Source organism: Apis mellifera, linkage group LG16, assembly GCF_003254395.2.
Source record: "Apis mellifera strain DH4 linkage group LG16, Amel_HAv3.1, whole genome shotgun sequence".
NCBI lineage: Eukaryota > Metazoa > Arthropoda > Insecta > Hymenoptera > Apidae > Apis > Apis mellifera.
Genome location: NC_037653.1, coordinates 7064464 through 7080282, shown reverse-complemented (window position 1 = coordinate 7080282; position 15819 = coordinate 7064464). Strand labels below are relative to the sequence as shown.

General features: G+C 36.4%; 1 protein-coding gene across 14 annotated transcripts in view; it reads left to right on the top strand.

Moving 5' to 3' along the window:
* LOC410637 (nuclear receptor coactivator 3) overlaps positions 1-15819 on the top strand; it is a 92325-nt gene that overhangs the window by 49472 nt on the left and 27034 nt on the right. For 13 of the 14 annotated variants that reach the window (XM_016917003.2, XM_026445882.1, XM_026445885.1 and 10 more), the window contains 2 exons: positions 6264-6371; positions 10465-10603. In XM_016917003.2, the coding sequence (XP_016772492.2) occupies positions 6264-6371; positions 10465-10603 (247 nt within the window). Of the gene's footprint in view, positions 1-4740; positions 4884-6263; positions 6372-10464; positions 10604-15819 lie in introns of those variants that run through there. The other variant, XM_016917001.2, reaches the window with a different exon arrangement.

Genomic DNA, 15819 nt, shown 5'->3' with positions numbered 1-15819 from the left:
ATGATCGTGATTACTTGATAGTTATACGCTTTGCACGTAACTAATAGCGCATATTTTTCTTACTCGGCTGTAAATCGTGTTTTATTCAAATTGAAACGTATGGGACAATTTTTGAATCGTCTCATTGTAATTTTTATTCATACGTGTATCATTTACGCGTAACCGAGGAAAAGGTTGGATGAGAAAGAATATTTCGTAGTAACGAAAGTAAATGTAGTAAAGTAATTCTCAATGAATAACCGAGTATCGAAACAATGGGGAAAATGACTTTGTCTCTTAGCTCACGTTGATATTTCGTGATATTTATTTCGTTTCTCGAAAATATACGACGCTTGAGAAGAGGCGAGAAAGAAGCGAGAGAGCGGTTAGATTTTTCATTAATGTATAAAAAAAAAAAAAAAAAAATAAAAGAAAAAAACGAACGTGACGCCGTTTAAACGTTCTCGAGGCTCACTCTCGTGCACTCGCTTTTGCTTTCTTGCTCGCGCTTGCTGTTACTTGCCAAACGAATCACGAAGTAGAACATCTCGCGTTGGTATTAGGAAAAATTTCACCTGCGATTCTTTCCTTCGCATTCCTCCGATTTCTCACAATTTGTACTCTACTTTTTAACGATTAATTCCAAACGAATGAAACTATTCCCCTCTCTAAAGAATTTTATCCAAAATTCTTCTTTTCGTATAAATAAAATATAAATATTTTATCCCTCCCTATATTTGGCGAATCTTGTAATTTATTACATATGGAAGAACGGTGATTTTGAAAAAAAATGGAATATCGATTTTTGATCGATACGAAAAAAAGATATTCTAACCAGAATCGAAAGTGAAACGGACTCGAGGATGAAATCACGAATCGCGTATACAAATTTATGTCTGGGAGAAATTTCAGAATTTGTCATCGCGATGATGATTACGCAATCATTGTTAGAGCACCGTGTCCAACGGCGTTTCATTGGTGCGCCATATTATCTTCGATTCGCTGTTATTTATAGTTCCATAAAGTGGAAGATTCACGCACGGCGAGACGAGCGAACGAATTTTACGAAAGAAAAATAATAAATTCTTCACGCGTCCGATTGGAGCGAAGTCGAGGCGCAGGATAAACAGCGAGATCGATGCCTTCTCTAATTAATCTTTAATCACGGCATTTATCAATTAAACCCGTTCCGGAAGAGGCTATCTCTGTCGGAATCGCAATTTCAACGAATACCCGTAATCACGATTTTTTTCCAGCGTGTTTACAGGCTGGCTTCTATCTAGGGGAATTCTCTAGCTTCGCCCCAGGAAATATCATCAGGGATAACTAGTCGGTCACTGATTTTTCGATAGATAAATCGCCTCGATTCAACCGAGAAAACTAACCGATAAGAATAAACCTGGTGAAAAGGAAAAAATGAAGAAGAAGAGGGTTGGATGATGCTTGATGGCGTACAATTTTCGAGATCGTGGATGGAAAAGGAGAGGAGGGAAAAAGGCGAGACACGCGCGGTTCTATACGTCCACGTGGCGTGAATTGGCGTTCGTATTCGATCGAACGCGAAGAAAGAAGATTAGGGCCGAGGAAAGTGTGTTAGCCAATATCGTTTAGTTTTAAACGACTCTTTTAATGCATTTTTAATCGATCTTTCGATAAAACCGATCAAACTTGTACGGATATAAAAAGAAGATGGACTTGGATTGAAAATTTAAAAATGCATGGAGCGATGTATAAGCGAATGAATAATTAATAACGATCGGCAGCCATTTTTGGTAAAAATTAACGCGACACTCGTTCCATTATGCTCGTCCCTATTTCGAAACTGAAATTCCGCACTCAAGAAATCGTTTCCACGATTTGTTGAAAAGTAACACCGATCTCTTTTCGATCGTGAAATTCGAACGTTCGAAGAAAGGAGAAATTGTGAAAAATCGTTTCAAACGAGAATGACGAAACGAGATCGCCATGCTTGGATGGATGGATGATAATAATTTTTCGTTGGTTTATTCGGGGCTGATTCGCGGAATCTCGAAGTCCGTCGAAGAACGTGTAAGTACACGATCGGTCATATATAAAACGCTTGGAACGCGCGCGTTTATACCGCATAGTTGTTTCATTGCACACGAAACGACAGACGATCCGTTAATAAAACAAGCGCGATAACGATACGAACGTCATGAAAACGCGTTATTGTCTCATTAAATGCAAACACGATACGCTGGGACGTCATTTCGTGAAAAACGTGATGCAGTTTACGGAATTTTTCAATCCGGATCGTACACGCATCTACGACCGAGCGTGATGTTTTGCTCGCCGTCTTATAAATCTTTGTATATTACGTATACCGTGTATACAGTTACTTCGAGCCCTCTTACATTTCGTTACATTTTCGTCTTGGCAAGCACGAAGCGATTTTCTAAAATTATCCGCTTTATGGTAATGCGATAGGTAATAAGTCTTCGATGTCGTGCAACATTTTTTCGAATTAACCGCTTTATCGGAGAGCGATAAGAAGAAATTGTACCCAACGCCAAAAAGGGGAAAAAGGGAGAAAGGGAAAAAGGAAAAGGAATGCTATTGTTATCGATGTACAAATCGATTTATCGATAATATTTGCGTTTTATATATATATATAATTATCGCGAATAACGATCGATCGATTTGGTTTCTCGTTCGTGAAACGCTGCGTCACCTGGACGCGGAACCGAAAGACAAAAGAGGAAGGAAGGAAGGAAGGAAGGAAGGAACGAATTCCTTTCGATTTCGCGCGCTGGACCGTGACGTTAAGGTCAGAAATCGGACGATTAATAGCGCGGATAAAGTTGGGCCAGTTTTGAAAACAATGTTGTGTAAACGGTATCTCGGTGTAGTTTCTGGCTTGGCAACTTAGTTGCAAATGTTGGCTAGCGTGGCCGAGGTGATTAGGTGACGTCGAGTGGCAAATATGTCAAGATGCCTGACGAGAGATCAACGCACGTGTCTAATTTGCTCCTTTGTAACGCGCTCGCGTCCATCCCGGCTATATTTACGAGAGAAATTACCCGAGAATTTCTCGGACCGCGCACCGTGTCAAATTGTCTCTGGCTCCGTCCTTTTCGAAAGATCGCGGATGCGGATTGGCTGCCGAAATCGAGCTTGCTCGGCTTCGCTTCATTTTCACTTACGTGTCAATTTTTCTACTATTCTCCTCCTACTTTCACCCTAATATTGGACAAACTATTCGCTCGATCATTTCCTCCTCCTAAATGATTATTTTATTATTATTCGTCTCTCTCTCTTTATATATATATATGTTTGAATTGTTTTTAGAAATAATGCGTTTTACAGTGAATAGTTAAAATTTTTATCATTTTACCAAAAAATAAAAATATCGTGGAATAAATCTAATAATCTTTTGAAAATCTCTTTTTACAACAATTAAATAACCTGTTTCCCTACAAAAGGATATTTTTAATAGAAGGAGGAAGAAAACATGTTAAAAGTAGATTTTTTAGAGTGTAATTCTAACGTAATATTTATATTTTTTATAAAAATAGTTGATTAAAAATAACCTCGACCACCCCCTAGAAAATACTGGACGACTTCTTGGGAGTTGCTATTCGTTGGTATCGGTACTATAAACGAGAAGGTGCTAAAAGATATTAATAGACACAGAATTTAACATGGATTTTTTATCGATTTAGAAAGATGAGAAATTTTTCCAACGAAATAATTTTTATAGTAAGTAATTTAAATGATCGATAAAACTTATTTTTTTTAAATGGAATTTAATCTATAATCGAAAATACGGTATCTTAATCGATGTTTCTTATCGATAAGATTCATCGATGTCATTGAAATATTTAGAATTAGAGAATTAACAGAATTCGCTAACTCTGATTTTACGAAGGGAATTAAAACGTAGTTTTAATTAACCTATCCAATTTTAATGAATAAATTGAAACGAACTTTTAATTGATTAAATTTTATCATCAACTCGAAATCCATTTACGTGATATCAAGTGGCTTTCCCTACGTTAGATGTAAAAATGTAAAAACTATCTATTTTATGGATCAAACACAGCGAAGAATTTAATTCGATTCGTTCAAAATTATACAAATTTCGTGCCTATCAAACATCCAATGACTCGAATCCGATTTAAACGACGAGTAATGCGCGCAAAATTTCAAATCTTACGTTGTATTTTAAATTAAAACTATTAAAACTTAATTCGTTCTTCGAATACATTCGAATGCATATTTTTTATCATTTTTTTTTCCCCATTCTCCCTTCCTTCTTTTAATTTTCCAACGAGGGGAGATTTATAAAAGAATTTTCGATAAAAGAAGACGCGCGATTTTTTTTCTCGAAAGCTTATTAAAACGATATTTTTCTCGATACTTTTCTTCACGACTCTCTCGAGAGATTTTTCGTATGATAAATAGAGACCGTTATCTCGTCCCTGAAAAGAATGGTTTCTTTAAATTGAATGGTTATATACACGCGTATCATTGTATTCGTAGATAGCCGTCGTTGGATCTGAAATACCATTCGCTTGAAATATTTTTATTTTTCCCGGTTTTACATACGACACGCGCGACAAATGTATGAAATATTTGTCGAAAGGATGAGAGGAATGGATGAAAAACTATTTGTTTCTTAATATCGTCGGAAACGAGGAGATCGACTTACGATAATGTTTGCACGAATACGAAGCGAAAAGCGCTATTTGCAGACGAACGTAACGTTTCACGGATTATTATGTCGCGTTTAAATACGTCCTTTCCATTGAATTATATTTTATTTTTATCTTATCGTGCCTATCCATTCCGATATCTTTTCACCGTGATCGTAAGATACATAAATTATTAAACGTTTTATTCGAAGAAATGGCGTTATTACGACAACACGCTATCGGCACCAGGTATTTATCCTGTTAATTTTTCCTTCTTCTTCTTCTTCTTTTTTTTTTTTATTTCAAATAAAAATTATAAAATGCCGTTTTAAAGTTGTATCGAAGTTGTCTGTCCGGATAAAAGCGTAACATCTCGATTCGAAAATTAATCGCTTCATTTCGATCGAGAAAATTCGACAAAACTTCTCGTAACGATTTTCGATAAACACCGTTTGGGCCGAGATACAAGAACAATTGCGAATTATTAACATCGATTCGATTATTCGTGAGCATCGAGCCTTGGCGAATATAGGTGATTTTTATCGATATCGTGGTTGGCATTGTGAGGAAAATTTTGCTTACGTAGATTCGCGGATTCGATTAAGCGTGTAACGCGTATCTATCAACGTTTATTCGTTTTACTCTCTTATTATCTATTTACCATTGTCTCGTTAATATCTAGATTCGGATCGTTTAAAAAAAAAATAAATAAATAAATCATCAAATTCTTATAATTATTCGATGCAATTTTTTCTTCGACTTCTGAATTTTTTTTGCAAAAATCTTAAACTCGACGACGCAAAGTTCAAAGTTGAAGAACGATTCAAAGTTATCGAAGAACTCTCTATATTTTTATTCTCTCTTTTTTTCTACGTTCGTAATAAATAAATATCGGCGGTTCTTTGGCCGAAGTGAAAAGTTCTTTTACCCAAATTATACATCGATCGAATATCTCGGAATGGGATCAAACTTAACGCGGTTTAAAAACAAATTCGAAAAGGGGAAAAGAGAAAAAAAGAAAGGAAAAAAAAAATGGAAAAAGAATCGAAGAAACGTCCCGAAGTGAATTATTTATCAGGCGTGTACCGGGTGAGATATTGAAATAAGTGCAGCACGCGACGATGAATTGGCGTTTTATGGATGGGTTGCTCGTGTATCCTTGACCATAATTGTCCTGTGTCCCTTCGTGTATACGCATCGCGAATTCCGCCGTGCATTACGATGCAACGTGTCTCACGTGTCGATAAACGAAACCCCGTTTCGTACACGTTCCCCCTCCCCCCTTTTTTTTTAGAAAGGGAAGGAAAAAAAAGAGACAATTACGAGTAGAAATGTTACAGCGAAAATTGCAACCCATTCGGCAATTACGCGATCGCAAGGAACGAAGCTTGAAAAATTTCTCGTGTCCCTTAATTATTATACGTTTCTTCTCGAGCAACGTTGCTTATTTTTCTAGATCTAGATAGTGGAGATTTCCAGTTGCTCGTGTTTTAAACTCGTTTTATTAATACCGAGTCGAAAAGTTTGAAAAGATTTACTCGCGCTTGAAGAAAAGAAAAAAAATACTTTCGAAATGATTTCTCGTTACACATATATATATCTGATTAAATTTTGTTCTTTTTGTTACAGGCCTAGCCCGCGTGAATTACAGGACCCGCTTTGGGTCAAAATGAGTGCGATTACTGGCAGCATCAGCAAAAAAAGAAAGAAATCAGATGCCAAGCCTCAGTCGCAAATGTAAGTATCAAATTTTAATTCCAAAACCTCGATAAATAAATATATCGATTTGTCAATCAACATCGATACGAGAAATTAGTAACGCAATTTGAAGTTGGTTTGCATTAACGGTGGAGATGATTTTAAAAGGAAAAGAAAGGAAACGTGTTCCGCTATCGATATCATCGGACCACCTAATGACTCATACAGACGTATTTATACTAGTTCGTACAGTAGACTAGATAGTTGGAGAGCAGTGGAATTACTCAGACCGTGCCAGTATATTCGGCTCTGGTATAACCTCTGTTCCGAAATAACGCCGAACGTTTTCGGGTTCTCTTCTTTCTCGTCTATCTCCCCTCGAAAAATATTTTTCCTTTCTCTTTCGAAATCGTAAACGACTCGACATTCGTTATATCCTTTCCTCCCCAACGGAAATCAACGCGAATCCCAATCTTATCTCGCCCGGGATCGTAGTCAAATTCGTGTAATAATGAACGTTTCGTACTTCCGTGTTTTATTGGGCTCGAGTCGAGCTTTGCATATTCATCGAGCGTGTTATATGCGTAAAAAGCGGCCGTAATTATCGGACTTAAACGCGATAAGTAAAGCGAACGTTTAACATGTAGCATGGGTCCATTTTAATTTGATACCTATCTAGTTCGTCGGGAAGTTAAATCATGCGTATCCGCTGCTCGTGTCAGTGTCGAACCAGTGGTTAGTTTTCGAACCGATAACCAGCTGCTCGCTCGAAAGAAGCGGTCATTGAAAAATTCTTTTCGCTTAACGCAACGATGTATCGATCCATCATTTTGGGGAGGAGGGAGAGAAAAAAATAAAAAAAAAATGATTATATGAAAATTATCCGTTCGAACGTCGAGACGTCGAGAATCTGTACACCGAGAGTCTTTTACACGTTTGATATTGAGTTGTTTATTTCGAATAAGGAAATAAAATTTTAGAGATAAATTTTAATCAATAACGATTTATTTATATTTTTGGGAATCGTCATTTTTTTTGAAATCGTGCCTCAAATCGATCAAACCATGCTCGCTATGTCGTTTCTCGAAAGATCCAGAAATCGGATAGTTTAAAAAAGATTATATCTTTCTTTCAGTTGATTAAATCGTGGGCAAGTTCTAGAAATTGAGTAAAAAATAAATGATTAATATACAAGCATGGTGGGAAGAGGGAAATGGTAATTGCGTTTTACGATATTATAAATTAAAATGCATCCACGGAGAAAGAATCTTTTTACCATTTCCGAAACGATTGGAAGGTGGGTTTTATTCATCAACGGACCAAGTTATTTATCCGTAAAGAAAATTAATTTTCGATATACGTGTAAATTGTTTATTTATATTTTGTTTCCGTCCGTTTTTTCTCCCCCTGTTCATAGTTAGCGCAAAATTGCTTAGTAGGCAATTACGCGTTAAAATATATTGAAACGAAAACGTCGAATGAAAAAGGATTGTTGCCAAGAGCAAAAAGCGAATTCCAATTAATTCAGCGGCCAACTAAAAAACAACTGTTAAAAACTGTTTTGAAATTTTTCATCGTTCGAAAATAATTTCTTTTCTTTTCTTTTTTTTTTTTTTTCCGTGTATATTTGAACGTACGAGAAGATACCATTTCTCATTCACGTTTTTTATATCGATTTCGTTTTCGGGAAAAAAATTGCGTGTTACCTATTATTATCGTAATAAATAAATCAAGGTATGTGTTTTACGATATAATAAAGGAAAAACATCATTTTAACGAACAGGACGCATAATACAACTCTGTATAACCACTTATCTATCCGAATCATAGCAATCGAATCGAACGGATTATTATCATTTTTTCACAAATGCACGATGGGAATATTGTTATCGACCTATCGGCTAATCGTACATAAAATGATTTCGCGAACCATCGTAAAAATTATTCGAGATTTAAGGGTTAAACTTCTCGTGTAAAGCAATATTTAATACGCGTCAATTTAAAGACTGAAGCTAGTCGAATACGCGTATCGTGATCGTGATTTTTTAATCAATCAATTGCTGCCTCGTATTAAAACCGAATTCTACGTTAATTCTCTAATTTTGCAAAAATCTTTGCAAGAAATCTTGTCCACCTGCGATCGAGATCTAATAAAAAGCAAACATGGATGGTCAAATCAATCGTATAAATTTTCGAATGCGTCAATGTCGGACGTGGAAATACATGGATGTATCAATTTTCCTCGAACCGTTCCCTCGGATTCGACGAATCGATTACGTTCGCGTGCAAAAACGTGCAAGAATCATCCATCATCCGTGCTAGGAGCGAATAGTTTTTAATCGATTTCTTCGTCATCGTCTCGGAATTAATTTATCGATGGCCCCGAATTTCGTAAAAAAAAAAAAAAATCTGTCGGCTTATCAAACGTTATCTGAATCGATTCTGGCGACGACCAGATCCCTCGGTTGGTCGACGACTGGAATTTCGTATAATTCGCTATCTACGATTTCTGATTGCGTGATTGCTTTTCGATTTTTCTTTTAAAAAAAAAAAGAGAGAGAGAGAAAGAGAAAGAGGAATCAGAGAGAGAAAGAAAGGAAGAGGAGGGGAGAGAATCCCTGTAGAAAACTCTGGAGAGATGGCGAGAATCCGATCGGGCAACTGGATTCGCATGAAAATGCGGCCTTTGGCAAAGTGAGAGTCACTGTTCGGCGACGTGACGTCAACCAAGGTCAACCGAACGTTTCAACGGGACTGAAGAGTTGATTCAGCATCTAGCAATTTTCTTTCTATGAAATTGGCCGAGCGAACGAGACTCGAGTCGAGATCCGTTCGAGGGGGAAATGATTTCCGGAATGCGACGCGATGCTATCCTCCATGTCCTAATTTTCTTTCGCATGTTTTTCCCCTTTCCAACTTGACGCGCTTCTTTTCGAATATATTTTCGAGAAACATTTCTTTCTCGATCGTCGGTTTATCCTCGCGGAGATTTAATCTATAGAACTTCGTCAATTTTGCCGAAATGGAATGTATGATGAATAAAAGAGTCGAATTACAGCGAATTTGAAGATAGGATTGATTTTCTTCTTCTCCTTTCGATCGTTGAAAATAAAAATTGTTCGATATTAATATTTTATTCGAGTTGAGAAAGAATTTTTTTTTTACGAATTTTATCGTAATCTTTGCAATATATATTTTTAAAGATAAAATAGACGGTGCAAAATAGACGGAGTAGTAATCGAAGATAATACGACAAATAGAGCAGGCTTAATCGGAAGAATAAATCACCATTGGAATGACAATATCCACTTGTGGGAAATGGCAATTAAGCGCACAGGAAGCCTCCCGTGTAGAGAACATAGTAATCAATGCTAGAGGCAATTTATCTGAATATTAAAATGTAAAACTTAAATTCCGGTTATTCCAATATTTTGTATCGTTCAGAATCAAACGATTAATTTCGTATTCGTTTTTTTCTTCTTCTTTTTTTCCCCGTTATCCGCCCATGAATGTATTAAGAATTTAATAAAAAAAAAAAAGAAAAAAAAATATTTCTTCGAAATAGGAAGATAGAAAGTGATTCTGCAAAAATCTGTTACGGTGTTCAACACCGTGGAAAATTTTAGACTTCCCGTAAAATTTCGAAAACGGGCGAAAAAGTTACGTCGTATCGTTCAATTATGGAAAAAGTAGCGATTGCGATTAAAATACTTGGAAAAAATATTTTTTTCCTTTTTTCTTCCTTCCTTTCTTCTCTTTCTCGTTTCGTCGTTAGAACTTTGATCATTCTTCGATGAATAAAATAAAACGACGTTTACAGCACAAATTTTTACTTAATTGCTTTAATATTCTATATTCGTTTATTACGAATATCTACGAATATCTCTCGTGCTTGAAAAACGTGCAAGATATCACTGTCTATCTTCGTTAATCAATTTATTAATCGTTGATCAAATCGTTGATTTCGTTTCGTCGATTAATTAAACGGATTTTCGATTTCGAATAATGGTTCGGTTAAAAAAAAAAGAGAAGGAAAATTGGAATTTCATTCGGAAGAAAATTACGTAGATAAGAATAAGGAATAAGAAGGATGGAGCGATCGAATGATCCGTTTCATTTTGATTGTTTACAGTAACAAGTGCCTTAACGAAAAAAGACGACGGAACCAGGAGAACCTGTTTATCGATGAGCTTGCCGAGCTGATTTCCGCCACGGACATGAGCTCTGGCAAGACTGACAAATGCCAGATCCTTCAGAGAACCGTCGACCAGGTAAGAAGACAGATCTCTCTCTACCGTTTCTGCCTTTCAAATGGTTGATCGATAAACTCAACGGCGCGAGTCCTTCGAGATCCGATCGAACAACGTGTCATTTTTTTTACGACACCTACCGTACGTAAGCCAGCCTTTCCTTCGCTTTTTCTTCGAGAAAGAAAATTGCCCAATCCCTTTTCCATTATATTTTTTACAACGATATAACGTGTTTAGAAATATATTTCTATCCTCTCCCCGCTTCGACGCTTTATCTCTATCCTTTTCTTCGTTCAACACTTAATATATAAAAACGTAATTCGTTCTTTTTCTTTTTTTTCTTCTTAATCCTTTTATTATTATCATCAAGTAAAAAAAAGAAAAAACGAAAAATAGATCAAAATGGATAAATCTTGATTTGAAAATAACCCTCCTACAATTTTTCCAGACACGACACACACATTAACACCCAATGGTTTAACAAGCAAAATGTTACCACAACATTCGTTACATCATCGAGGATAATGTTGCAATTTGTTCCTTCCCGATCCTACAACGAAATCTGAAAGAAACGGAAGCGAATCATTGTTAAATCAACGAAAGAGGGTAGCGTCAAATAACGGAAAATAGCGTCGAGAGTAGCAGAGAGTAGACTTGATTATTATTGCGCGTTACGAAAAAAAAAAATAATAACAATAATAATATATGAATAATCCTCGTCGATGCTGCTATTCCTTCGTTTTCTTAACGAAACAATTTTATTTTCGATCTTTAATCTCTTAATAATCGTATATAATTATAATTGGATCGATTCTCGGATAATAATAATAATAATAATACGATTTATTTTTGTACCGTGGAAGAAAGGAGAAAGAAAAGAAAGGAGGTTCTTTTTAAATCCTTTTTTATCCTTAGAATAATGCGAGAAAACGAAGCGGAACACGAGTTGTTCCCTCGTTGTGTCGCAACCGTTCCTTCGATTTGATGTAAATTACACGTCTGAATGTGGCAAATTTGAAAGAACGCGAGAACATTCCGTTTCTTCTTCGTTCTCTATAGAAAATTTTCTTCGTAATCGGCCTCGTCGTTCGTTTTTTCTTCCTTTATCCTCTCGTCAATCTCGTTGATTTTCCGAAGAGAGAGAGAGAGAGAGAGAAAGAGAGGAAAAAGAAAAAAAAAGTTTCCGCTGAAAAGTCAGGTGAGAATAATTTCACGATGAAATTGAAATTATCGTGCCACGTATTGCCAGAGTCTAGCTTCTCTCTCCGCGTTATTCTTGAACCAGTCGATCGATAAGGTATTTACTCGCGTATCATTTAAGTGAAATAAAAATTTCAACGCATGCGTCGAATTTTACATTGATTTCTTGCCTGTCTACCGTGGATAATCCTGCTTTCCTTTCGTTCAACCTCGTTTTTCCATCCATTCGATTGTTCTTTTCATCGAATTTCCTCTCGTTTTTTTCGCAGAATTATATTTCTCTCGTTTCGAAGAAATTTCGAACAATCGAGAACGTATCCCCCCCTTCTTTCCTCTTTCCCTTTTTCCAACAAAGTGATTTTTCAACGTCGACGAAAATTATAATATATATATATAAAAAAAACGAAGCGATTTCGGATTCGAGGGATTCGATACCATTGTGGGATCGATTCCAAGTGGATCGATCTGAAATGTGGCGCGATATCTCTACGAGATTAAATAAAATAATCAGTTTTCCGTTCTCTATATTTCACGCGACACACCATTTTATCGCGATAAGTCTGTTTTATCAAAACAGAACTTTGTACTACATTTTTGGATCCGTTTTCGATCCACCTCCCTCCCCCCTTCCTTCCCCCGTACGAATATCGACCACTATATTTATCTTTATATATCACGATCGTTCCTCCGATTAATAATATTCGAAACACCCGAAATACAACGTCGTCGTCTTCGTTTTCGATTGCACAACTAACTCGAACTTGTACACACGAATAATACGATCGATCGAGCCACAAATGTTGTTGACACGTCGTTAACTGTACGCTGTCTAACAAAGGTCGAAAGCAAATTCTGCCGGATTTGTATCTGCGCTCCATCTCTCCTTTCTCTCTAATAAATCCTATCTCTTAACCATTTTTTCCCCAAACTTTGTACCATAGCGATACAATTTCCTCTTAAAACTTGTTCGACCACGATCGAGATCGCGATCGCGTCGTCGAGATTAAGATTAAAGCGAATTTTAATCCCAGCTTCCAGATCGTATGTAACACAATTTATTTCAACGATGAATTCGAACGCGTTACGTAACGATTTAATAGAAGGAGATCGGATTCGCGTAATTGTAATTGAATTTGTTAGATTGATACAATATTACGAGAGTTAATAAGTATCCTTTGAAAGATTAATACGCGATTAATGATCCAAAGTTTTATTTTTTTAATCATCATATATATATATATATATATATATTATTTCGTACGACAAATCGTGTCAAATTTGGAATAAATTTCACGGTGTTGATGTACAACGATTAAGAGGAATTTCAGCGTTGAAAGCATTTTCACGATCGATCTTTTGAAACGCGAACGAGAAAGAAGAATTACGAGTTAATTGGCTAATTATATTAGTTTAATCTTTCAAATTGTACACTTCTATTGTTCGTTTTGGAATGTAACGAAGAAACAAAAGATATATGTATATATATATAGTATATGCAGTGGTATATTTAGAATCAGCAGTGATCGTAATCTTGGCTCAAAGATGATGTAACATCGAAGAGAGAGAGACGCGCGTTTTTTATCGAAATAATTATTAAGCGAATGACCAACTCGATCGTACGATATTTTACGCTTAAAGGAATTAGAGATTTCGTATAATTTATCTATACTTTGACACAATTGCGTGATTTTTTTTTTAAAAAATAAACAAAAATTTCGAATCCTCGCAAATTCGCGCATAAAATAAAATAAAATCGGATAACGATTTTTCCGAAGGGAAGGGGAGATTGTGTGAAATTCGAAAATTTTTTTACGCGATTATTCGCCGCTGTTTGATGTTTCGGCGCTCGCAAGCTTTCACTCGGCTCGCGCGCTAAAATAAAATCTTCGCAATTTCGAACGGCGTAGAGAAAGGCGAGAGTTTGCTCTTAGTTCGCTCGATTAAAAACAATAAAAGCTGGAGAAGCATCGAGATGACGCGACGTTTCTTCGTTTCTTAAGAGCGGAGTGACTACATTTACGAAAATAAACGGCGTCGTAAATCGCGCGAGAACTCTCGATTCTATTATTCGAAGCGGAGCAACGCGGTTTCTTCCTTCTCTCGTCTCTTCGATCGATCGATTTTAAAAAAAAAGAAAAGAAAAACCTTTGCGTGTCAAAGATGGATCGATATCTCTTTTCCAATGAAAAAATCGAGAATAGACGAGGATAATTGAGGGGAGACGGCGTTAACTTTTCTATTTTTTTTTCTTCTTCTCTCTTTTATCGTATATTTTTCTTTTTCAAATTTTATTCGATTTCTTCCAGATTACGAAACGCATCTCCTTTCTCGCTCGATACGAGAGAAATGTTGAGATAAATTTTTTTTATCCGCGATTCGTTCGTGCTGGAAGAATATTTATATTTTCTATATAAAAGAAACTTTTTACTTGATAAAAAAAAACACAAAGCTTACAGCGTTCCTTGTCGAAACGAATAATCTCTTAAATGGAATTCTTTCTTATTTCCTTTTTTCTCTCTCTCTCTCTCTCTTTCATCGATCAGATATAGTACTCGCGTGATCTTTTTTCTTACGCGATATAAATCTGTCCCAGGAGAAATTAAAAAAAAAAAAAAAAAGAAATATCGAAGCGGAATTCAAAAAGAATTTCAAAGAGGACCGAGGGAGATTTTATGGATATTTTAAAGCCACTTGCTGCTCTCTTTCAAGTGGGTTCTTTACTCGTTTAAAAGGTTGGCAAAAAACCACTACTCCTACCGTGCTATTTCGTTAATGCTGTCAGTAAAAACAAACCTGTTAACTATAAACTTATTATAGTCTCGTTTCGTTTCTATATCTTCCATTCGGCACAGCGCCGGTAGATTAATAGACCATCATTTCGTTTCATTTTCGCGTTGTTGCGCGATTAACGCGTCGATTCATCGTATCGGAGGATTTCGCTTTTATAAAACCTACGAGGAGATCTCTCTATGCATCGAATCGTTTCGTTGCCTATCTTCTATCCAGTTTCGAGAACTGGTTTCAAAAAAAGATTTACTTGTAGCGAATCGATAAGAGCGCGGCGAGATACGCGCGCATCCACGGTTCACGCGTTTCCACGATTTTTCCGTGACGAGATATTATTGAAAATGCTTCACCGCGATGCTGCCCCGCGTCCGAAACGATTTCTTTCTCGCGCGATTCGCCACTGTAAATTTCTTCGAAAATGAATGAATAACGGCCCGAAACAAAGAGATAAATCTTTTCTTCCCTCGTCTGAAGATCCGATGAAACGAATCGCAACGGAATTAAAGAATAAATTTTTCGTTTCGAATACGTTGAGAGAAGGAGAGGAGGAAGGAAAAGACAGAAGTGACACGAAAGAAAGGGGAAGTGGGAAAGGAAGGACGGAACAAAGCGAACTCTCTCCTTCGAAGAAATTTAAACGTGTACTATTCTTTCTTCGCTCTCTCGCGAAATTTATTTCTGGAAAGAACGAAATATATCGATAAAGCAAGTTTTCGTCCGGCCGAGAATTCTATCTCATTCTTGTTCGAAAAGAGGAGCCCGCTTAATAACATTTTAACCCGCGCCGGCTTAACGAACCATTTCTCTCCGAAATCGCGAGTGGATCGATTCCACTCCTCGACAATGGAGCACCGATATATAACGTACACCGGATATAGAAAATGGAGCCATACCATCCAATGCACTCTTTCGTCATTCTCGCGTCACGTGCGATGTTATACGGATTCCCAAAAGGGATTGTAATTAAATGTAACCACAGTCATTTGTCTTTGACATAAGACTCGTGTAATTAATTATTCCTTCTACGCTATATATTTTTACCACGTATAAAATATACGTAATGCAAAGAGAATCAGCCAATTTCGTTATCTCGAAAATCTCGTTTATTTTTGATAATACGTTAAAAAACGTTTCAAATAAAAGTTGAACGGTTGGAACGAGAATGGAACATTCGTAAGTGGCATTCGTAAAGAACTTGTAAGAATCAACGTTGTTTTTCCAAATGGAATCATATATTTCTTAATGCAGCA